At 45.9% G+C, this 25,377-nt stretch overlaps 3 protein-coding genes across 5 annotated transcripts in view; 1 reads left to right on the top strand and 2 right to left on the bottom strand.

The window, feature by feature from the left end:
- Positions 1 to 1,009: 1,009 nt before the first annotated feature.
- Positions 1,010 to 25,377, bottom strand: part of LOC137418960 (uncharacterized) — a 106,536-nt gene continuing 82,168 nt past the window's right edge. The window contains exon 3 of the mRNA XM_078785614.1: positions 1,010 to 1,451. Within this exon, the coding sequence (XP_078641740.1) occupies positions 1,376 to 1,451 (76 nt within the window). The 3' untranslated portion in view covers positions 1,010 to 1,375. The remainder of the gene's footprint in view (positions 1,452 to 25,377) is intronic.
- The window catches only part of LOC137414318 (uncharacterized), a 96,337-nt gene continuing 84,183 nt past the window's right edge, over positions 13,224 to 25,377 (top strand). For all 3 annotated transcript variants that reach the window (XM_068099808.2, XM_068099807.2, XM_068099806.2), the window contains exon 1: positions 13,224 to 13,439. In XM_068099808.2, the coding sequence (XP_067955909.2) occupies positions 13,337 to 13,439 (103 nt within the window). In that variant the 5' untranslated portion in view covers positions 13,224 to 13,336. The remainder of the gene's footprint in view (positions 13,440 to 25,377) is intronic.
- Positions 17,422 to 25,037, bottom strand: LOC144894032 (uncharacterized). Its single transcript, XM_078785612.1, has 2 exons — positions 24,198 to 25,037; positions 17,422 to 20,859 (listed from the first exon to the last, which is right to left on the bottom strand). Exon 2 carries the CDS (start codon positions 20,663 to 20,665, stop codon positions 18,491 to 18,493), a length of 2,175 nt encoding a protein of 724 aa, XP_078641738.1. The 5' UTR covers positions 20,666 to 20,859; positions 24,198 to 25,037; the 3' UTR covers positions 17,422 to 18,490.

Here is a 25,377-nt window from a genome sequence, read left to right as displayed (position 1 = left end):
GGGGAGGGGCAAGGGGGGAGTTTTGGAGGGAAGGGGAAAGGGGGGAGATCAGGAGTGGAGGGGCAAGGGGGGGGATTAGGAGGGGAGGGGCAAAGGGGAAGTTTAGGAGGGGAAGGGCAAGGGGGGAGTTCAGGAGTGGAGGGGCAAGGGGGGAGTTTAAGAGTGGAGGGGCAAGGGGGAAGTTTCGGAGTGTAGGTGCAAGGGGGGGGGATTTGGATGGGCGGGGCAAGAGGGGAGTTTAGAAAGTGGATGATTAATGAAAGACGAACATTGATAACAAATTGGGTTTGTTGTGATTTTCAAGTTAGCAATCCGGTTCAGGATGATGGAGGAGGGATGGAATGACTGTGAATTTAGACCATGTAGTGAGGGAGACGTATAAGATATTGAATTTCTTTTTTTTGAAGTGGAATGAGTTGGAGAGGAAATTGAGAAAAGCCTTTTAAATAGGAAGAAAAACAGCGTGTTGTAATATACCACTGAATAAAAAACAGAAGGGGAAAGGTTAAACATATTTAAAAATATTTAAACAGAACTATGAACAATCTTATATGCACAAAAATACCAACGGGGGGAGAGCCGAGAGGGACCACCACGAGTCACGTGAACAGGGCAAACGGTGGATGGCAAGGAGATAATGGGGGTGGGGTGAACAGCACACCTGGACAGAAAATACAGGATGAGACAACAGTACACGTGGAGAAACTAAAATAAATGTTTTTGGGTTTTTTTTGTTTTTTTTGGGGGGGGGGGGTGGGGATTTAGAACGTTAGACAGTATTATGTTCGGGGTAGAAGGGAAAAAACCAAGAGCCAAGCAAAACACACTTAAGTTAACAAAACACCGACGGGGGTACAACTACAGTACAAGGCCACACACGAGGAGCAGAACACGATTAATTAAATACGAGTTACAGGAAATTCAAACCAAAACTAACTATAATCAAACAATATCACATGGACGATAAAATAACGAATTGAAATTTGACGATCTATCTGGGGAAATGGGGGAGAAACACGTGGTCGAAGAACGAACGAACGAATAAGAATGAATAAACGAATGAGCACAGAGAAGGTAATGTCTTTTTTTTTGTTTTTTTGAGTTGAGATTTACATAAGGAAGTAGGCTTTGGGGTGGAAAGACTGCGAAAACAGAGAACGAAAGTTATTGGATCACAAACGACAGGCGCTGAGAGAAAAACAAAGCCTCAAGGTTGTACAGTGTACACTGTACAGGGCCTTGAGACGACACGAATTAACGCGATTTTCAATACAGGTATGAAAGATTTGCACCGAAAATCTTTGACGGGACAATAAACGTACATACACCATAAAAGAAATACAGTTATAACGAAAATACAAATTGGAACAATGACTTAACTTCGATTTCGATGGAGAGCGTGGAGACCTGTGAAAAAACGAACCGTCGCCAGCAAGACCGGAAACGGAAGTCTTCGGTGTATTTTTGGTCTTTGGGGTCTTTTTGGTCTTCGGGGTATTTTGGATATTCAGGGTCTTTTTGGTCTTTGGGGTCTTTTTGGTCTTCGGGGTCTTTTGGGTCTTTGGGGTGTTTTGGGTCTTTGGGGTGTTTTGGGTCTTCGGGGTGTTTTGGGTATTCGGTGTGTTTTGGGTCTTCGGGGTGTTTTGGGTCTTTGGGGTGTTTTGGGTCTTTGGGGTGCTTTGGGTCTTCGGAATGTTTTGGGTCTTCGGAATGTTTTGGTTCTTCTGGGTGTTTTGGGTCTTCGGGGTGTTTTGGGTCTTCGGGGTGTTCTGGGTCTTCTGGATGTTTTGGGTCTTCTGGATGTTTTGGGTCTTCTGGGTGTTTTGGGTCTTTGGGGTGTTGTGGGTCTTCGGGGTGTTTTGTGACTTCGGGGTGTTTTGAGTCTTCGGGGTGTTTTGAGTCTTCGGTGTGTTTTGGGTCTTCAGGGTGTTTTGGGTCTTCAGGGTGTTTTGGGTCTTCAGGGTGTTTTGGGTCTTCAGGGTGTTTTGGGTCTTCGGGGTGTTTTGGGTCTTCGGTGTGTTTTGGGTTTTCAGTGTGTTTTGGGCCTTCGGTGTGTTTTGGGTCTTCAGTGTGTTTTGGGTCTTCGGAGTGTTTTGGGTCTTCGGGTCTTTTTGGTCTTCGGGGTATTTTGGGTCTTCAGGGTCTTTTTGGTCTTCGGGGTCTTTTGGGTCTTCGGGGTGGTTTGGGTCTTCAGGGTGTTTTGGGTCTTCGGGGTGTTTTGGGTCTTTGGTGTGTTTTGGGTCTTTGGTGTCTTCAGAGGCTTTTGGGTCTTAAGGGTCTACGGGGTCTTTTGGGTCTTCGGGGTATTTTGGTCTTCGGTGTATTTTGGGTCTTTGGGGTCTTTTTGGTCTTTGGGGTCTTTTTGGTCTTCGGGGTATTTTGGGTCTTCAGGGTCTTTTCGGTCTTTGGGGTCTTTTGGGTCTTCGGGGTGTTTTGGGTCTTTGGGGTGTTTTGGGTCTTCGGAATGGTTTGGGTCTTCAGGGTCTTTTTGGTCTTTGGGGTCTTTTGGGTCTTCGGGATGGTTTGGGTCTCCGGGGTGGTTTGGGTCTTCGGGGTGTTTTGGGTCTTCGGGGTGTTTTGGGTCTTCGGGGTGTTTTGTTTCTTCGGGGTGTTTTGAATCTTCGGTGTGTTTTGGGTCTTTGGTGTCTTCAGAGGCTTTTCGGTCTTAAGGGTCTTCGGGGTCTTTTGGGTCTTCGGGGTATTTTGGTATTCGGGGTATTTTGGGTCTTCAGGGTCTTTTTGGTCTTCGGGGTCTATTGGGTCTTCGGGGTGGTTTGGGTCTTCAGGGTGTTCTGGGTCTTCGGGGTGTTGTGGGTCTTCGGGGTGTTTTGGGTCTTTGGGGTGTTTTGGGTCTTCGGGGTGTTTTGGGTCTTTGGGGTGTTTTGGGTCTTCGGAATGTTTTGGGTCTTCTGGGTGTTTTGGGTCTTCGGGGTGTTTTGGGTCTTCGAGGTGTTTTGGGTCTTCAGTGTGTTTTGGGTCTTCGGTGTGTTTTGGGTCTTCGGGGTGTTTTGTGTCTTCGGGGTGTTTTGGGTCTTCGGGGTGTTTTGGGTCTTCGGGATGTTTTGGGTCTTCTGGGTGTTTTGGGTCTTCGGGGTGTTTTGGGTCTTCGGGGTGTTTTGGGTCTTCGGGGTGTTTTGAGTCTGAGGTGTGTTTTGGGTCTTCGGGGTGTTTTGAGTCTTCGGTGTGTTTTGGGTCTTCGGTGTATTTTGGGTCTTCGGGGTTTTTTGGGTCTTCGGGGTGTTTTGGGTCTTCGGGGTGTTTGGGGCTTCGGAGTGTTTTGGGTCTTCGGGGTGTTTTGGGTCTACGGGGTGTTTTGGTTATTCGGGGTGTTTTGGGTCTTCGGGGTGTTTTGGGTCTTCGGGGTGTTTTTGGGCTTCGGGTATTCAGGGTTTTCGGATATTCAGGGTCTTTGGGTATTCAGGGTCTTTGGGTATTCAGGGTCTTTGGGTATTCAGGGTCTTTTTGAGCCTCAGGGCCTTGAAGGGTATTTTGGGTCTTTGGGGTCTTTGGCGGTCTTCAGGGTATTTTGGATCTTCAGGGGTCTTGGTGGTCTGAAGGGTCTTGGGGGAATTAAAGGGTCATCCAAGGTCTGATGGGTCTCAGCAGTCTTAACGCAATTAAGAGGGTTAATTAAGAGGGTGGTAATTTTATTTGAAGAAGAAGAAGAAGACGTTTTCGTCGCATATAAACATACATACATAGTGTTGCGATTTTGAGAACCCACACTTGTAAATATAACATCATTAAAGGTTAAAGGTAGCACCCCATAGGTAGGCCACAAGCAACACGTAGGTCACCTTAGGACGTCAGTTATTTCATAGTCTGTGTTTAGATAAGGCCATTCCGAATAGTTGCATCTGCGTTGCGTCAAACAAATAAGAGTAGGCCCCTCGTCCATTTTGCAGCCTCCCTCCAAGCGACGCCATTAAGCGCTCTCCAGTCTGTGCCCCATCGGCCCTCCCAATTTGTTACGCTCCTTGGCCAGCAGCCTTCGCTGCCCTTGGGCTTCCGCTCGAACCAGCCCAAAAGCCACGAGGTGAGGCCCGAAAAGGGGGCGGAGCCGGTAAGCCAACACCAGCCAACCAGGGCTGAGGTGAGGTCGCCTGACCGGGCGTGGTTTGGGCTTCGAGAGCGTTCGCTGGCTTATGTTATAAAAGCGTGCATGCATAGCCCTTCTACAGGACTCGCTGGGGAAGGTTGGCATTCGGAGGACTCGAGAGTATATGCGCTTTACCAAGAGGAGGACTGATGCGATTTGAAAGGACTGCCTGAGCGAGCTCGCATTTAAGAGGACTGAAGCCAAGATTGGTATTACAAAAGAACTGGTACGAGAGTTGAGTACGAGAGGGAGAGACGCGCTGTGGCAACCAGCTTTACAACGGGCGAGCGCGCGGCACGCATTGCCGAGAACTGCAGCGTGCCGAAGGACATTGGGGAAGGGGCGCTTGGAGCGGGTAATACCGGTAGCGCGTGTCAAAGCGCCGGTACGCATATTACGTATGCCAATAGCCCAGCTTACCTTTCCCCGTCACTATAATTGTCCGCTCACGCTACACTACGTGGAGAGCCACCTGCCGGGTTTCGTCTGCTGGTACGGGTCGAGGACCTTGATAAGGGGAGAGCTGATGTTTCGGAGATCCGCAACAATACATATACATAGCGAACCATATACGTTTGCTCTATTATAATAAGATGTCCCAATTTAGGAATTTAGTTCTACCGTGTTTTATTTTGTACCGGCATTTTGTTTTAATAAAGCCGGTGTTTTGGACATTTTAAATCCGGTTTCGTTTCGAGTTTATTTTCCACAGGTTTGAGGACTGCGGTGGGATCCATGAAGGTAATCTCTTCATCGTCACCTTTCCCTTTCTTTCCCGGGTGTACCAGGTCCGCGATTGAACTGAACGCTTCAGAGTAAAAGCTCGTTTGGCTTTCCGTGCTACCCTACGGTGTTCACTTAGGGTGGTCACATGACATTTGGTGTCAAGAGTGTTGGATTCGGACTCGGCAGACATTTTGTGTCCGGAGGTTGCGAGTTTGACACCGGATGAGGGCAAATTGCGCTCAGTTTTCGAAATCAAAAATTTTATCGATTGTCTTTCTCTTGTGGAGGGGGAGGTAATCATCGTACCGGGGTGTTCAAATTTGTATAGTCAATTGAGTGTGCGAGACACAACATTGCTTTTTCGAAAAATTTAAATTTTCTTTACTGAGGTAAAAATAAATACGCGTGTGGGAGAACGACTTCCTCAGCGAATGGAGGGGGTGAGTGATATGGAAGAACGGGTTGGGGATGCTGAAGGCTCTGGAAGTGAGCCGGATATAGGGGAATTAGAGGTAAGGAGTGAAACCTCCCCCATCCCGAGCATTAGTCCATCCCCCTCCTCTATGGGGGAGCCGGGAACAATGGGAATGGCCGCCATACCCGACCAGGTCTCGCTACAAATGATAATAGAACAAATGAGGGAATTGACTGAAATGAGGGACGAAATCAGGAGAATGAATGACAAAATGGATGTCCGGGGTGAACAATTGAAGTAATTGAGTGACAAATTGAAGCGGGATATAAAGGGAATGGGTGAGAAAATGAAGGCTCAGAAGGAGCATGGGGAACGGTTGAGTAACAGAACTGATGGAACGGAGGGAAAGAATGAACGATTGGAAGGAAACATTGAAGGAACAACACAAGACCTGGGGGAAAGAGTTGACAAAGTATTGGGGAAAGAGATGGCATTGGAAATTGAAAAGGGTGCAACCCAGTCTGATAGATGTGGGGCACAGGAGAAGCCATGGGTGGCAAATTTCGAATCAAAACGGGGGGAGTTAACAGTGGGAATGGAAGAGTGTGAGACCCAAGCTGATGTGCTTCGGGCACAGGAGGGGGAAAATTTAAATACGGAATGTTTGGAAGTAGATTGGGAATGTTTGACTGAGGAAGACCTGGAAGGTTATCTGGCTGGTGTGGATGCCGCAATGCACCAGCAAGGGGAAGATTTTAAAATTGTGCAGCACCAGGGCGGTGGTGCGGAGCAACAGGGGGTAAAAATATTGGAGGTCCATGTAATGGAACCGGACCGGGTATTTATAGATGGAGACCTGTGGGGGCTGCAATTGATGGGGGATAAGAGTAATGATTGGAGACAGCGGCTGGACACATATGACAGTATCATCGAGGAAGTGGTTGCTCAGGTTTAACAGGGTCAGGAGGATGAGGTGAGCCGGTCTGTTGATGAGGTTAAGGTGACTGAGGGGACCCTCACCACGAACCATAGTTGGGTACAGCAGGCTCCGAAACTGGATACACAGCAGGGGGGGGGGGGGGGTTGGCTCCGAGCTGGATTTAGACATGGACGAGTTGAGAAATGAGTCTTGGAAGAACTGGTCCCCGTAGAGAATTTGGAGCAGCTGCAGGGAGGGGCAGAACATCCGGAGGAAGGGGCTGTCACCTGCAGGTGCGGTTGTTGGGCACACGAAGCCAAAACTTTTAAAAAGAAATTTAAATTTAATTTTAAATGGGAGATTGATTTGGAGCAGCCTTGGAGGGAGTTGGTCCCCGGGCTGCGAAATTTGGACCAGGAGAGGTCATTGGGGTCGGCCTTGTGTAAAAGTTGCCCCTTTAAAAATTGGGTTATGCCAGCCAACTGGGGGGCTGTGCTGGCGAGATTTGGACATGGGGTCCGACCATGGGTGTCATGGTATGACCTGGGCCCCACTGGGGGTCTGGTGGAGTGTGGTATCCCTTGTCCATCAGGGCACCGCCCGAGCATGTGGCTCAGGCTGGCAGGGTCACCGGACCCTGGTGGGGGTTATGACCTCCGGGGGTCTGGGATGGTTTCTCACAGGTACCTGGGAAGGTGTATTATGAGGACCACTAGGGGGAGGTGTTGTAAGTTGCGCTTTGGTGGCGGCACCAAGGACGGCCAACATGGGCCTGATGTGGTGACCGCCCGGGCATGCGGCCTGGCAGCCTCTCCCTGAGACTCTGGGACAGCCAGTATTTGGTGACCTGCCATGATGTGCTGGTCTATGGACGTGGTCGAACCACATGGACAGGAATGGATATCGCCCACCGGACAACCATTGGGGCATCTGTGGAACATGATGATGTGAGAATGATCTTCCACAGATGTTCTGTTGTGATTTGTGGACTCTCGGCTTGGGAAGAGAGCCATGGGATTTAATCGGGAATTTGTAATGAGCCAAGCATACAGGGCCATGCTCGGCTGGCAGGTGTATAGAGAAGCACCCTTCTTTGGTGAAGATAGTGAACTGTGAAAAATATTTGGCATAGGTAATCTGAGGTTTAGATGTAAATTTAAGGGTGAATTTTGTGATGCCATGGTGGACACTGCACAGTGACACCATTATCAATCCAAGTTGGTTAGACCAAAGTGTTGGAGGCTGGAATCCAAAAAATTTGAAAGATTAGAAGGACACAGCCTTCAACAAGCTTCGACAGGGGCGATGGCACCGATATTTGAGACATGGGATTGTGGTGAAGTAGTTGGGTAGTCTGGAGGTCAAAGTGGTGCTGTGGGTGTCCAAGGTGTGTGGATTTGTCTTCTGGATGAGTCTCCTGGGGGAGCATGGCTGCCGACTAGATATTGGGTGTGGTCAAGTGTGGGTGGGCACTGGGGGATGCAGTTGAGTAGACTGGAGGATGTGAGAGGTGTAGGGGACATGATGTGGATGCCACACACTGCGACCGTTTCCCCCAGATGCGAGGTTTTGGGAATTTTAAAGTTGGCAGCAGGTGCTCACCACATTGGCCAGCTTGGGCTAGTGCATCTGTGTTCCTCGAAGGGGGGCCGAAGGATGGATGGTGGGTCGCACCCTGATGGACACTCACAGGCCATGTTGGCGTTTCAGCTGCTCAGATTGTCCCGATGGCCCTTGCACGGTAGAGGTGCAGAGCTGTCATAGCCAAAGGTAGTCGTGTAGTGAAGGGCACCGGGGGAGGCGGCTCAACATACTTGCCAGGACAGTGGGATAAAAGGAAATTTTTGAAGAATTGGAATTGGCCCCATAGGACAAAATTTGGGATTCAGCATGGTGGATGGCAGTCTTGGACCCAAACAACCTGCAACGATCTGCACATCAAGGTGAGGTAAATGACTTTGAGGTGTACTGTCCCAGGTTTCAGGACTTGCTCAATTTAAATTGGGACATTAGTAATTTGGAATAGGGGATGGGTGAGAATGATGGCATGGCCGGTGAGGGGATCGGAATGTGTGCCACAAAGCGTCTTGTGTTGCTTTGCCTTTCCACTCGTGTGAGAAACAATAGTGCCGATGTATCCCCATTGGGCGCCACTTTATACTAATAGACAAACGAGGATTCTGCCACTCGGTTTAGGTATTGGTAACGAGACCACTTCGGTTCGGGCCTTGTTTCGACACAGGGTATTATCACATCCTCTCCATCCTCTATTTCAATCTCTCGTGGGACCATAAGGTCCCCTTTTCGTTGGAGCGGCCATTTATAGGGGCATTCACCTGGGCAAGGATGGGACCAATCGGCTGGCCAAAGGTAGGTGGATTCACTAATTCCCTTTATTCCCATTATTAGTATTCCCAACAGGCCTACCAAGCTCACAACCCTTCCTAGTTTACTTTTAACGGTCATGCTTCGACTCTAAAAGTTCGTTTACAGTGCGTGGCATGTATCCACAAAGTCTTACCATCGCACCTGACTGCTGTCGGAGTTGTCAACAGTAACTGGTGTTGGCATGTCCACCTTGGTTCCAGAGCAGTCTTCCTTGTGAAGTATTTCATGAACACAAAGTCTCCTGGCTCAAACGGGTGGATCGGATGATCTGTGGGTTCCGGCAATGCTTCCCTTACTTAGGCATGTATGGCACAAGCAGCTCGAGACAATTCTCTGAAAAACTTTAGCATCATGTCATCCATCATTTCATCATGTCATCTAAAGGGCCACACACCACTCGCAATTCTTCCGAAACTGGGAGGCCTTGTGGCTTCCCAGAGATTCCCATAATTTGTACCTGTTTATGAGTGGTGCGGACATCTGGCAATTGATTGGCATCTATGGCCGAACGAGTCACCCCTGTATCTACGAGGAATGAAAGGGGTGTCCCTTCAACATTCAGAGTAAAGCTCGGCTGCTCTGTCAGACTCGGGGTTAATAACGGACACTCCGGCGGCTCGCCCGCGTCCCATCAATAAGTCGCTCATTGGTTAGCGGCCTGCGGCTGGAGAGGGTGGCGCCTCCTGGGTAGGACCATCTGCAGGAGCACCCCCACATCATCATGTGAACAGTTGTTAGAGGACAGCCAAAGCCATAATAAATCGACCGCCCTAAAGGGGTCTTCTCTCAACAGGGGTTTTATCTTTTCTTCCATCGAGTGGATTTCACTCACCGCCCACGGTACATGAACGACCCTCGGGATGGGTAGGCCAAGTTGGTATCGCGTTGAAATTTCCTTTAGGGGGTACACACCTGGAATCCCATTTGGTTCGTCAATTCCCTGGGCGTCCATGAGACCGTTTAATGATGGGTATAAGCCGGTGTCCTGCAGGGGGTAAATAGGAGGGGGAAACCCTGCTATGTCTTGTCCCTGAACTTCCCCTGTTCCGACCCTAGGTCGGAACGGATTCCCTGGAGTTCCTAATTGTAAATTCCCCTGCCCACCTTGGTCCCCAGGTGCTGCAGACACCTGGACCATCGGCATCATGGGCACGGCGGCCTGGTTTGCGGCTGTTTTAGCTGTCTTTTCCATAGTCTCTGCTCGACCTTGCAATTTCAACACTACCCCCGTCAAGCTTGCCTCCTTGGCGGTTGCGTTCCTGATTCGGGCTTCATCTCACCACCACCCGAATTTCCTCCAGTGCACCGCACCTGGTCTTGCCTGTGGACCTTCTCTAGTTCGTCACCCAAGGCCTCCATGGCCGCCAACCTGAATGTTCCTTCCTCTGGCCATAGCTCACTCAGGGTCTTGTTCAGTTTTACCCATATCTTCATAGGTGTTAGCATGTCCTTCCCATACCTTTTACACATAAAAAATAAAGGAGTTTTCCAGAGGAGTTGATCCCCTCCTTTTCCTGATCTGTTTCCCATTATCACTTCGTACGGGCTTCCGATTTATTGGAGTGATCTTAGTCTTGGGATCTCTACTTAGGTTCCCTTCTTCCCGGCCTCACGCCCCTCCCCCCCCCCCCCTCTAACTGACCCGCCCCTACCCTTCTTGGTATTTGAGTAAACACTGCTTCCTCAGGCAACCACCCATACTTACAATATTGTTTGTGGGCCTGAGCAAGAGAGGTAAAGGAGGACGAACCACATCCAGGGCGAGGAAGAGGAGCACTTAATTTGGAATCATCCTGTCAGCCGCAAAGTGGCTCACCTTTATGAATGAGTTGCCGGCCTCTCCTCTCCTTCCCTCTGGGGTTCGTCCCTTCCTCGTTGCTCCTTGCCAGGCCCTGCTCGCTGCGCCAAATATGGGAGATCGAACTCAGGTCGAGGTCCTTCAGAAGAGTAAAAACAGGTTTATTCAATCACCACAATACATGATCATGGAGGATGCCAGCGAAAGGTCAAGGCTCATGAGAGCCAAGAGGATTCCCAGACACTCTAACTAACTGAAGAAAAGGCAGCTCTTATATACAAGCCACATCAGATAACAAATTGCAAACAAGCATTGGAATTTCTGGGAAAGGAAGCCTTGGTCGATTCCCCTCATTGTCTTATCATCAAACTGCCTACGCAAGGGAAACTCAAAACAGCCACGTTGTTATTGCAACACTCCCAAGACTTTATCTCCCTTTAGCAGACTGTCCAAGGTTACACAAACAGCCCCTTCCCCAAAACAACTCTGAGCTGAGCCAAGCAGTCTTTCTTTCTTTAAATGAACTAACTGAACTAAGTGAACTAACTAATAAGACATGGCATGTTAAAACAAAGTCCCCACATATTTACCATACCTATAGTTATATAATAAAATACATATAGTACCAAAAGCAGTGCTTATTACAATGTGATGTACGCACTTTATCTGACTCAGTTGTAACCATATTATCATGATGTCACTGTTTAAACATTCGCCATTTTACAGGTTTCGTAAATAAGCAGACGTTGTCAATGCAAAGAAAATGTTGCGTGAACTGTACCTGAGAAATGTTAGCAATAACCAAAGTAAGTTAATATATTGGTCAACCATGACGTGACATTTGTTGTTCATTTGAACAAACATTATGTTTATTGCTATGTAAGTGATTAATTTGTGAGCCTCCCATGTGTAAGTGATTAATTTGTGAGCCTCCCATGTGTATGTGATTAATTTGCGAGCCTCTAATGTGTAAGTGATTAATTTGTGAGCCTCCCATGTGTAAGTGATTAATTTGCGAGCCTCTCATGTGTAAGTGATTAATTTGTGAGCCTCCCATGTGTAAGTGATTAATTTGCTAGCCTCTCATGTGTAAGTAATTAATTTGTGAGCCTCCCATGTGTAGGTGATGAATTTGTGAGCCTCCCATGTGTAAATGATAAATTTGTGAGCCTCCCATGTGTAAGTGATTAATTTGCGAGCCTCTCATGTGTAAGTAATTCATTTGCGAGCCTCCCATGTGTAAGTGATTAATTTGTGAGCCTCCCATGTGTAAGTGATTAATTTGCAAGCTTCCCATGTGTAAAGTGACTAATTTGTGAGCCTCCCATGTGTAAGTGAATAATTTGCAGGCCTCCCATGTGTAAGTGATTCATTTCTGAGCCTCCGATATGTCACATCTGGCTTAAGACTGGCGTAGTTGTCTCCCCTATGGCACATCCGGCATGTTCAGAAAGCTGCCGCCATTTCATACCTCTTGACGTGAGGATGTGGTATCTGTCGGGAAAACAGGGGGATTTTATCGTAGTTGGTTGATGTGAGATTCGGACGGATCGATCAGCATTCTCATTTTGCTCTGTACTCTGGTCGGACAGGGGTAAGTTCCTTTAGGAATGCTGAGGTGCTTTATGATTATTCTCGTTCTTGGTACTCCTTAACCAATCTGGTTGTGTGTTAATGACGATGCAGTTTTATTCATTTGTAAATGGAACTTAAACTTGAATGATTTATGTGATCGATGTCAGTGAAAGTTAACAGATTTCATTGTGTGATTTAGTCACCTGTGTTAGTTTGATACAAGCAATTAATTAAACAATCCTCATATTCGGTTGCTGGATGTATTGGTCAATGTTTGTGGAGAAAAGTATGGTTGTCCAAATGTGACATAATGTACATATTGAGAGAATATGTAAACACTGTCTGCCTCTGGTGTATCTCATGTGTTACATTGGTTAAACATGTAAATGTAAGGCTTGTATTAAAATATATTTGAAGTTACGTTTGTGGGGGGTAGGGCTAACTTAGACCAGGTGGAGTGTGTAGATTTGTACATTTTAAATCCGGTTCGTTTGAGTCTATTTATTGCAGGGTTGAGGACATCGGGGGGGATCCGTGAAGGTAAGCTCTCCGGTTTTCCCTCCCCCCACCCCCCACTTGCCCTCCTCACCCCACGCTTATCCTCCGCTATATTTTTGACTGAACGCCTCGGAGTTAAAGCTTGTTCGGCAATCCGTTTCCTTAGACGATTTTAATTGCGAGGAACACGACAATATGTTACATGTGTCAAACCAGGAAGTGTAAAGCTTGTATTTAAATATATTTGAAGTTACATTCTCAATATATTTATTGTAAACATTGAAGCAACATTGTTTTGTTCGAGGTAATCCACGCGAGATATCTGGAAATTGCTGGAAACATTAAAGTATCATTCCATCAATTGCTTTATGTATTTAATCTGCTACCTGCAATGTATCTCTGCTGAGTAGTGCTTTTGTATATTTTAGGGTTATTTTGGTACCTGCATATTCAAATACAGCAAGTATCGACCGTCATCCTGTGTCTTGCTTTATTCTTTCCGCGTCACAGATATATTATTCATTGAAAGGTATTCCATGAGAAAAAGAAAAATAGAAACCCTCTGTATTGATATTTATAAACACCGAGGGGTTCCATGGGGCACACTCTCAGTGGATGTACCGTATCTGCGTTTTACGCATTCGCAGTGAAAACAAGAAAAACTTCACACGTACGATTAATCACTTTGTTTAGACGATTGTTATTTGGAAACCAAAGAGAGGAGGAGGAGGTGATGAGGGGGAGGAGCCTACCTGTAGGTGTGGACTCGAACCGCAGGTGAAATTAAACCAAATTAAACCAAAGATACAGGACATGTCACTTGGAGCTGTCTAGCAAGGAAAGGCTTTGAGGATTTTTTTCTCTTCTCTTTGGTAACAAGTCGCAACAAGCAGATAGTCGAGCAACGCGGAGAGTGCAATGGTTGGAAGCTTACCATGTTTCACCGCGCTTGGAAATTCAAGGACATGGGCAACCGTGCTGGTGTTCATCTTTCTCTGTTCTACATTTACAAATGTAGCAGGTAACCAACTTACCAACTTGTGTGTCTGTGGTTATTTGCATTGCTGCCCAGTGTATAGTCATTATCAATGTACCCTTGACATATTAATTATGGAGCGTCGGTGCTGCCCAAGTAGTCTCTTGGCAAAGATTATATACAGTCACGTGAAAAAGTAAGTACACCCCATGTAAAGTTTTGACTTTTTCAACATATTTCAACATACAGCTATTTGATCTTCATTTCAAAAATATTGATAGATAAAGGTGATATAATATATCAAATATCATGAAACATTTACATTTTGTAGTCCATTGTACAATTTAAATAAACATAAATGTAAATTTCGCATGCGGAAAAAGTAAGTACACCCTTGGCTCTAATAGGTGGTATTGCCCTTTGGCAGAAACAACCTCAAGTAGGTGTTTCTTATAACTGTCTACCAGTCTCTGACATCGACTGGGAGAAAATTTTGCCCACTCCTCCACGCAGAATTCTTTCAGCTGTGCGATGTTTGAGGGGTTTCTTGCATGCACAGCTCGTTTCAAATCCCCCCACAACATCTCGATGGGATTTAGATCCGGGCTTTGACTTGGCCAATCCAGAACCCTCCATTTATTTATTTTCAGCCATTCCTTGGTTGATTTACTGGTATGTTAGGGTCATTGTCATGTTGCAAAGTCCACCTTCGGTTGAGCTTCACCTTGCCGACATATGGCCTCACATTATCCTCAAGCACCCTCTGGTACAATGAAGAATTCATAGTGGATTCTATGATGGTGAGCTGCCCAGGCCCTGATGCAGCAAAGCTGCCCCAAACCATAATATTTCCACCACCATGCTTTACAGTTGGTATCAGGTTCTTGTGGTCAAATGCTGTCTTTGGTTTTTGCCAAACATGTCTTCTGGTACTGTGGCCAAATAGCTCTACCTTTGACTCATCTGTCCAGAGCACATTGTTCCAGAAGTGCTGGTCTTTGCCTCGGTGTTCATTGGCAAACTTTAGTCTTGCCCTGATAATCTTTCTGGACAGTAAAGGTTTCCTCATGGCACATCTCCCATGGAGATCAAATTTGTGCAGCCTCTTTCTAATGGTAGACTCGTGCACTTTGACATCAACAGTGGCAAGAGCTACCTGTAGGTCCCGTGATGACATTCTGGGGTTCTTAGAGACTTCTTTCAGCATCTTGCAGTCTCCTCTCGAGCTGAACTTGCTGGGGCGGCCTGGCCTGAACAAGTTGGCAGTTGTTTGGAATCTTCTCCACTTGTAGATGATCTTCCGGACAGTCGAATGATTGATTTCAAATTGTTTGGAGATCTTTTTAAATCCCTTCCCAGACTCGTAGGCATCTATAACCTTCTTTCTGAAGGCCTCAGAGAGCTCTTTTGATATAGGCATGGTGACGCCGCACACTTCAAGAACAAAGAGCAAACCAAACGAAATGTCTGAGGTTTAAATAAGACAGGTTCCTCCAAGATCTTCTCAAACGATGTTCTAATCATTTGCACCTGAGCTGGTGCACCTGATTCTAATTTTATGTATTTGAAGTAGTGATAAATGTCGGGGTGTACTTACTTTTTCCACATGCGAAATTTGTATTTATGTTTATTTAATTTATACAATGGACTACAAAATGTAAATGTTTAATGATATTTGTTATATTATATCACCTTTATCTATCAATATTGTTGAAATGAAGATCAAATAGCTGTATGTTGAAATATGTTGAAAAAGTCAAAACTTTACATGGGGTGTACTTACTTTTTCACGTGACTGTATATATATATATATATATATATATATATATATATATATATAGTGTTGCGGTTCTGAGAATGTACATATATGATCATTAAAGGTTGAAGGTTTGCCCCCATAGTTAGTCCACATGCAACACGTAGGCCACCTTAGAACATTAGTTATGTCATAGTATATGTGAGAATAAGGCCATTTCCAATCGTGATACCTGTGTTGTGTAAAATAAATAAGAGTAGGTCCCTTTCATTTTGCGGCCCACCCTCCAAATCGACTTCGTTGGGCAGCATTCATCCCGCGCCCTGATTTGGCTAATACACCTCCTTTGCCAGCAGCGTTCGCTGCCCTTGGGTTTTCACTCAAAACCAGCCAAATTACATGAGGTAGGCCTGGAAAGGGGGAGGAGCGCGAGGTCGGGGTGTGGCCACGTCAAGCAGACGTCAAGGGCGGAGCCGGTTAGAGCCAACAACCAACCAGGGCTCGGGTGAAATGGCGTGAGGGGCGTGGTAAGTGCGCGGCTGGCAAATTCCAGGGGGTTCCCTGGGCGGTGCTATATAACCGCGTGCACAAAGCCCTTCGAGAGGACTTGAAGACTGGCCAGAAGGAATATATGAGGACTCAATGGAAGGTTGGATTATTGAGGACTGTGCGGAGAGGACTCGCATGTTTGGGCTTGCGCATGAAGAGGACTTGAGGACTGCCCTTGTGAGAGAACTGTATAAAAGGACTGGCACGATTCGCGTATGAGAAAGGACTTATGCAGAGGACTGAGCGAGATCATATCAAGAGGACTGAGCGAGCTCGTATCAAGAGGACTGTGCGGAGAGGACTCGCATGTTTGGGTTTGCGCATTGTGAAGAGGACTGAAGGAATCGTGCTTGGTAAAGAGGACAGGATTGTGCAAAGAGGCCTCGTGAGGGAAACGCATTAAGTTTAAGCGCGTTCGAGCTGCCGATTATTACGAACGCGGTTGAGCCGCGAGTGTAACCGCCAAGCCAACCTACCTTTCGCCCGCATTCCGCTCTGTAATTGTCTGCTCCGCGCAAACAACACAAGGAGAGTTCCTGGCAGCTGCCGCCTGACCATCGCCTTCATGGTACGAGTCAGGGACCGGAGTGAGCTGCCTGGACACCATCATCCCCGGAGCATCACCCTGACCTTCTACATCCCCGTGTGAGTGTGTCTGTGTGTGCGGGCCCGTTTGTCCAAGGATAAGTTAAGACTGTATAAGCTTCACTGTGTGTACTTCTCCTCCTTCCTGTACAAATTATTAATAAAGCAATCTGTTCTTCCTGTTTCTTCCTAATTCGACCGTATCAGTCTTTTCCTCCATTGGGTAAGCGTGGCACGATTCGGAACTGCTCAAATCTGGTTAGTTCTTGTTAATGGCTCGGATTACGGCTCGCTATTGCTCGGCATTTCCACTAAAACCGTGGTTCGGGCGGGGTTATTTCCTTGCTTCCTGGGAGGGGTTGGTAATTAGGTATTAGGAATTCGGTCTACGACCCTACCCAGCGCTGACCGGAAGGAACGTCATAGCCCCGGATCGCGTCGGCTAGATAAAAGACAAGGGGATTAATCCCCCCTTGATAAGGGGGATGACCGACGTTGAGATCCGCAACAATATATATATATATATATACATATATATATATATATACATGTATATATATATACATATATATATATCTATATATATATATATATATATATATATATATATATATATATATATATATATATATATATATATACATATATATATATATATATATATATATATATATATATATATATATATATATATATCTATATATATATATATATATATACATATATATATATATATATATATATATATATATATCTATATATCTATATATATATATATATATATATATATATATATATATATATATATATATATATATATATATATATATATATATATTATATATATATATATATATATATATTATATATATATATATATATATATATATATATATATATATATATATATATATATATATATATATATATATATATATATATATATATATATATATATATATATATATATATATATATATAATATATATATATATATATATATATATAATATATATATATATATATATATATATATATATATATATAGATATATATATATATATATATATATAGATATATATATATATATATATATATGTCGGTCGAAGACCTCAAGGGAAGGAAGAAGAAGAAGAATCAGAGCAGCAATGTTTAATGGGATCGATTACAAACACACAGTGTGGAGCGAGGCTCAAGAATGCACCGCCTAACACGCAGCGGGCAATTCCTCAAGACACTCGCTAAAAAATAAGCAAAAAGTCATTTCATTTATAGCAAAATATCAGACAAGAATCTGCGCTAAAGACATAGCAAACCCTGGGCCATAACGACAACACCTCCCATTGTCCCTTCCTACAGAAGGCCAAACTTAGACAAACAGATGTAAGCATTGGATGGGCTGAGCTTTTTTGGCTCTTTATCTAAACATATCAGACCCGAGCGCAGGCCGAAGTAAATATTCTCATACACTAGGCTAAATGGTAGATGAATGATTGGATACACGTGCTGAATACATTAACAATCAAGGATATGTAATGTCTATATTTCTCCCGAGGTTGGTTACGTCTTTGTTTTTAGGAGACATACTAGAAACTACAAAGATATATAATTAATTATTCCCTTTGCGAAGAAGGCGTTTGGCGACATGTTTTCCCTATACGTGGGTCGCGAGCATATTATCTACTGTTTGGCACATACATTCAAGGACTTGCTTACTGGGCTAAGGATCCACCCTGCACGTCGAGCCTCGAAACCACATTTTGTCCACTCGCCTCTGCCTGCAGCTGAGTTCAAATCAGTTTTCAGAAGCATGATATATAATTTCAGATGTTATACTCAATTGAGTCATGGGGTTTAAACCCCAATGGCTGACAGTTCCTCCCTTTGTCTTTACAAGACAACTCCTTGGAAAGACACCGTATACAAAGTGATTAGCATCCCAATTAGTCACATGCTAGGCACGACATAGCGTCACGCATGCTCAAGAAAGATATCGGCCCTAACTGGCCGTCTAACATTCAACGCATGAATTGTTAGCCATAATTCGCGACGACGGCTCCTGGTTAGGAGATTGCTGCCGCCCGGCCAGTTTCCGAATCCACCCTCGTCACGGCGTAGGTGCGACCCAGTTGCCAGCCAGATTTAGGGCCCTCCTTATGCAGGCGTGTCCTCGCGAATTAGGGCAAACAATCGACGTCCAATGCCATCAAGCTTTGTACATGTGATTGCTGGGTGGTGTAAGTGGTGGTGAGGGTGGTTCTTCCGAATACATGTTTGCCATCCGCTCCTTACTGCTGGCATAATAGCAATAACCTTTAAAAGAACCTACACTTTCTAAATCACAGGTATAATCATCCCAACTAAAATCATAATCATTATCAGAATCCCAAGCATCAATAGGTTCATCGATTTCAAGCCAGGAATCATAGATCCCCAAAGCCACATCCTCTTGCCACGAAACGTCGAGGCCATCAACCCAATCGTGGGGGTCCGAGACGATAGAGTTGGCTGGTTCACCAATGGCCTTTGGATCCTTCCCATATAGTGAAAGTAACATCCCGTTGTTGGTGGTGGATGGGGTCCATCCTGTGAAACATTTTCTCACACAAATCATGATTAGGGATTTCATTATAACTACGGTGAGTACGATTCCCACGATTATGGCCAGGCCTGTCAATAGCCATTTTACAATGACCCCTGTCCATCCTCTGAACCAGGCTGATATGCTGGACCATACATTATTGGCTTCTTCCCTTCCCTTTCGGCTATCCGCGAGATCCTGGGTCGCGGCCTTAAGCCGACTGATTGAGGCCTCTATGCCTCCCGAGTGATCTGGGATATATGTGCAGCATTTTCCATCAATAACCCCACATACTCCTCCCTTTTCTGCTAACAACATATCCAAAGCCACCCGATTCTGCATCACCATTGTTCGCATATGCACTAATTCGTCTTCCAATTGTAGTTCTGCGATTCGAGTTTCGTTTCCAATTCGTTCCATTACTAATGCGAGACTATCTATCCGCCAATTATTCATAGTCACTCCCGCTTGGGGAAAAAATGCTCCTAATAGGACTTGCCACCAGCGTCCGTCCAGTCTTACTGTTTCATCCGGGTTCCAAAGAGAGAATCGTTTCTTCCTCTCGTGGGTAGGGGTGTACCCTGTTTCGTTAAAATGATTTACCAAATTTACCTTGGGAAAAATGGATCCCAGATAACAAGTCCCTCCCCACTGGTCGGGTAAGTATGGATATGCTTTATTTCCGCAAATAAACATCACTCCATGGGGTGGGATAAGGGCCGAGGCCATGCATTTACCGATCTCAACGCGGGTGGCGCTTGGTGCTCCCCAAGATATGGTTAGCTTGGTTACGTTATGCTGGGCTTGGTCATCTATGGTTATTACAAGGGGGCCTCCCTTTTCTCTCCCTCTGGTATCGGATGGCAGGGTATGGGTACATTCCGAGGTTCCCATCTGAACGTGTCCCTTTCCTATAAGACACACCCGTCCCTTTTGCTCTGTCACCCAGACTGGATCAGGTGGTTTGTCTAACAAAGCCTGCTTAATGGGTGGGGTATATCGAAACTCCCGGGAACACACTGCTGGGGATTTTGGGCCTATCAGTTCCAAGGTTGTGGTCAGACATGGGGTACGCAAGGGTCCTGAGCACATATCTCGTAGGGACAGGGGCAGCACTACCATTTCTATCCCTGTCGTACTGGTGTGGGGAAAATGCATGCACATCCAACAACGTGATCGGTTCTGTACCTTCGCCATTGCACGGGTCACTGTCCAATACGTATTTTCCTTTGGCTTTTTCCTGCTTTCGATCCGTCGGTGCGGAATTAATATGTATGAGATGCATGGTGGCCTATAGTCGTAGGGGGTCTGTGACGTCATGAATTCACATTGTAGTATCAGAGTAGTGCCGCTGTTCAGTAATACATGCGTGGTTAAATTGTTCGAGTCCTTTCCCCATTTGTAACCTGGCCTGGCCATGTTTACTATTGGTGCGCTGCCTTGTCGTGGCGCTTGCTTCAAACGACTGAGGGCAGCAAAACCTGTCTTCCTTCCATGTGAGTCTGTGTACAACGCCCTCCACATTATCCGTGTCCATACGTCTTCCTTCACATGGCAGCAGGGTATATTTATCCTCTGACCCCAGATAACTCTCTGCCGGTAGACCTTAACGGTTTGGTCGCCATATGCATATGTCTCCGTGTTCGCCCATGCCCTCGTGTCCCCAGTGCTGGCAAAGCAGTATATTAAACTAAGTGTGATTGCCACCCCTAACAGGCGGTGGTGCAGCATCCTCGATCTGTGGTGGTGCGTTTGAGGTGTCTGTGTTTGTGGGTATGGCCAACTTACAATGTGTGGCATGTACCCAGGACGACTTGCCCTCACAAAACACCGCTGTTGGTGTGATCAGAAGAACTTGGTATGGCCCCGTCCACCTTGGTTCGAGCGCAGTCTTACGGGTGAAATGCTTCACCAGCACGTAATCTCCTGCCTCGACGGTGTGGATAGGCTTGCTTGTTGGCTCCGGTAGGGCCTCCCGAACGCGTTCATGTATGCTGCGTGCCACATGGGACAAACCTATGCAAAACTTTAGAAACATGTCATCCATGATAGGTAATTCAAGGGCTGCCATATCCACTGGCGCCGATACCGTTGACATATAGCGCACGAGCGACAGACCATGGTAACCACAGTCGAAAGGCCTGGTGCTGCCCAGGTGGAAGTGACCTGCCTCATCACCCCCCTATGGCACACATGGCCATTTTGATGCGCCATGCGTGCCAACCATGGCAATAAAGCTCGCGGTGCCACGGATTTGTCATTAATCGTCCACATTTGTCCTTCTGCGGGGTGCTGAGCTCCCAATTTAATCCAATCTTAATGTTCTACGTTTGAGGCCGCGGCTTGTAATTGTATTACATCGAACTCTGTAGGTGCGGATGTCGGAACGTCTGTCTGGGCAGTCGCTTTAGCGCCCTGTTTGCGCGTAACTACTGGCATATTATACCCAACTTGTTGGTTTGCTGCTAGTGCTGCTGCTCCGTCGGCTCGGGCGTTTCCACGGGCCACAGCGTCGTCTGTACGCTGGTGACCTCGGCATTTAACTACAGCTATTTCACGTGGAAGCATAATACTATGAAGCAGATTTCGCACTAAGTCCCCATTTTTAATGAGTGCTCCCGCTGAAGTGAGGAACCCTCTCATTTTCCATATGGCCCCTTTGTCGTGGACCACTCCGTGTGCGTATGCCGAGTCTGTATAAATTGTCACTGCTTTTTCCTCGCTTACTTCGCACGCTCTCGTGAGTGCGTACAGTTCAGCTTGTTGTGCTGACCAGGTGGGCGGGAGGCGGCCGCTTTCGACCGTCTCCGTATCTGAGCATACTGCATACCCAGATAACAGGGATCCGTCCCAAGCCCGTTTGGCTGAACCATCGACGTAACAGGTGTGATCGGCTTCCTGTAGCGGAGTGTCCTGTAAGTCAGGCCTTACCGTTGATATTAATTGGACCACGTCCGTGCAAACGTGCGGGATTCCCTCCTCCTTTGTTGGCAAAAGTGTCGCTGGGTTAAGAATGGTACACCGCATCACCGTCACGTTGGGTGCCATAATTAATGCCGTTTCGTATTGCATCAGTCGAGTGGCTGTGAGATGCTGTGTGTTTCGCTGTTGTAGTAGTGTATGGACGCAATGCGGTACCTGTAAAAGGACAGCATGTCCCATTACTATGTCGGCCGTCCGCTCAACTGCGTATCGGGCAGCCGCCACGGCTTGTAAGCACAGCGGAAAGCCTTGTTCTACCGCATCAAGCTTTTTGCTGAAATAGGCTACCGGACGTTCCCTATCTCCATGAGTCTGAGTTAATACGGATTGTGCGAATCCCCCTACTGCATGGGTGAAAAGTGTGAAGGCCTTTTTATAATCGGGAAGGCCCAAAGTTGGGGCCGTTATCAGGGCTCGTTTGAGTCCTTCGTAGCAGCGTATTCGACTGTCCGTCCAGTTCACCATCCGTGGCTGGTCGTTTTTCGTCGCCTCATATAGAGGTTTTGCTAGTAACGCATAGTCAATTATCCATGTACGACAGTACCCTGCCATTCCCAGAAATCGCAACAAACACACTAACACTTCACTGTTATCCTTCACTTCACTTCAAAATTTCACTGTTATCCTATCAATACCTGGACATTTTCCCTTCCTTCCTAGATACGCGAATTTCACACCAGTATAAACCCACTGGAAAAAATTATCTGAAAAATAACGAGCCTCCCTTTGAGCAATAATTTAATTGATGTGATTCCCATATACCTGGTGGAGTTCTGTTCACTTGGTCTGCAGAGCCGTGATCCAATCTTCACCAGCCCCCAATCACCTTCTTATCACAAAACAACAGTCCATAACTAACCACTTTTTTTTTATTTCTTGTCTTTTCCATCAACTTTTATAACCTTTTCCTCCACTTTCTCATCAATTCCTGCAGTCACCTGTCATTGACAAGTAATCCATCTGATTCGACTTTCCAATTTAATCATCTTTGCACTTTCCATGACCTTCTTCTCACTTCCTTTTAAACCTTTTCTTCAGACACAACCCACATGAGTTATGAATACAATTTCCCCTTTCAGGCACGTGTCTAGTCACTCACAAAGTGTCCATAAGACAACGTCATTATATTTCACAGAACTCCACCACTCTATTAAATCCTAAACATGCCCAATGGGCAATCCACGAAAAAATCAAAGCATTTTCAGTCCCCCTTTCCCATACACTAGCCAATGTAAGTCAGCCAAACATAAATAAAGAGGTTCCAGCGAGTTGTGACCTCCATAACTCTAAACAACTCCGCTGGCACCTTTTAAAACAAACTTTCCCAGTCACTTACTAAAATAAAGTGCAGCTCTTGTCCGTAGATATACGTTAACCAAGGTTACATGAGACTTGACAACAATATTCCTGCCCCGTGGAGCAAGGCATCAGGGACAACTCCCCTCTCCACCTGAACTTATCCCAGGTAGAATTTAGCTACCTACAGAGAAAGTACCTGCACAACACATTTACAAACCAATTCGTCCCCTCGTATTAGGGGACGTCACAAATGTTCCACCACAATTCACAGCAGGTGACCACCCACCTGCCTTCTGTCGAAGTCCAGTTCAATTTCCATTCACAGATAGACAGACAGACAGATAAACAGACCGGGTGAAACCATAACCATCCATCCTTCCGATTGGACTCATGTCAGCATCACATGTCATTCTTGCCTTCATTCAACGCATTCTGCCATCCCAAGTCGACCAAATACAAGCCCCGGCCATGCCGTTGAATAAACACCCAGTCGGACTGTCAGCCTATCATTTTTGACTTTCACTCCCAATTTTACTCATCCGGATTGCCCAACGCCCGTAGGCAATTTGGGGAACCCCTTGTCAATCCATGACACACTTCAATGACTCACACCATAAACACAAATACACGCTGCAATGACAGATCATTCATTCCCTTATACACAAATACCTGTACTCACTCCAACACATCCAGTGCGTAGCTTAACTTAAAATACTCATCGTCCTACCTTTCTTGGGCTAGTCCCTCCTGGTAGTCCTAAGATCGGGTCGCCCCCCGATTCCTAACCTTAAACGCAGTTCTCACGCCGGAGTAACTTAACACCTATTATCTATCACCCACATATGGGTCTACCTGCTTCCCACGCAGGAAGCTTACCTGAGGGATATCCCTCCTTATCTCGGGCGCCCTGTATAATCGATTCATTACCCACTGCTGCTCTGGTTTAAACTAAATATGGTTCGGAATGCAAGCCAGGTGGTACAGCCGACAGAGGTCCACACGTCCAAAGCAAGGCAGGAGGCTTCAATTTCGATGTGCAAAAATTGCTTACCCAAATTAGGTGCCGGCAGGCCTCCCTCCCGACCTGGAACGTGAGGGTCCACCTCGTCTGCACACTTGGATGATCCCACTTCTGACACCAAAATTGTCGGTCGAAGACCTCAAGGGAAGGAAGAAGAAGAAGAATCAGAGCAGCAATGTTTAATGGGATCGATTACAAACACACAGTGTGGAGCGAGGCTCAAGAATGCACCGCCTAACACGCAGCGGGCAATTCCTCAAGACACTCGCTAAAAAATAAGCAAAAAGTCATTTCATTTATAGCAAAATATCAGACAAGAATCTGCGCTAAAGACATAGCAAACCCTGGGCCATAACGACAACACCTCCCATTGTCCCTTCCTACAGAAGGCCAAACTTAGACAAACAGATGTAAGCATTGGATGGGCTGAGCTTTTTTGGCTCTTTATCTAAACATATCAGACCCGAGCGCAGGCCGAAGTAAATATTCTCATACACTAGGCTAAATGGTAGATGAATGATTGGATACACGTGCTGAATACAATAACAATCAAGGATATGTAATGTCTATATTTCTCCCGAGGTTGGTTACGTCTTTGTTTTTAGGAGACATACTAGAAACTACAAAGATATATAATTAATTATTCCCTTTGCGAAGAAGGCGTTTGGCGACATGTTTTCCCTATACGTGGGTCGCGAGCATATTATCTACTGTTTGGCACATACATTCAAGGACTTGCTTACTGGGCTAAGGATCCACCCTGCACGTCGAGCCTCAAAACCACATTTTGTCCACTCGCCTCTGCCTGCAGCTGAGTTCAAATCAGTTTTCAGAAGCACGATATATAATTTCAGATGTTATACTCAATTGAGTCATGGGGTTTAAACCCGCTGTATATATATATATATATATATATATATACAAAAAAAAAACAGACATTTTAAGGCCATTTTCCCTGCAAGAGCGGGGGTTAGCCTTGTGGTCCCCATGATAATCTTCTCCATTTTGCCCTATTTTCTGCATCTCCCCTTGTTAACCCCCTTGCCCGCATTTCATCTTCGACCATCTTTAGCCAAGTCTTTCTCGGTCTTCCCCGTCCACTACTTCCTTCTACATTCATTTCCATCACTCTTCTCAACCAGTCACTTTCATCCTTCCTCAACACATGAGCAAACCATCTCAAACTGTTTCTCTTCACAGCATCCATCAC

The sequence above is a fragment of the Myxine glutinosa genome, chromosome 10, assembly GCF_964187855.1.
Source record: "Myxine glutinosa chromosome 10, kmMyxGlut1.1, whole genome shotgun sequence".
Classification (NCBI taxonomy): domain Eukaryota; kingdom Metazoa; phylum Chordata; class Myxini; order Myxiniformes; family Myxinidae; genus Myxine; species Myxine glutinosa.
This window is presented reverse-complemented; position numbering and strand designations above follow the sequence as displayed.

What these genes read in the sequence shown, in the direction of transcription:
- LOC144894032 (XM_078785612.1), bottom strand. Translation starts at nt 20,665, where the DNA reads ATGCCACACATTGTAAGTTGGCCATACCCACAAACACAGACACCTCAA.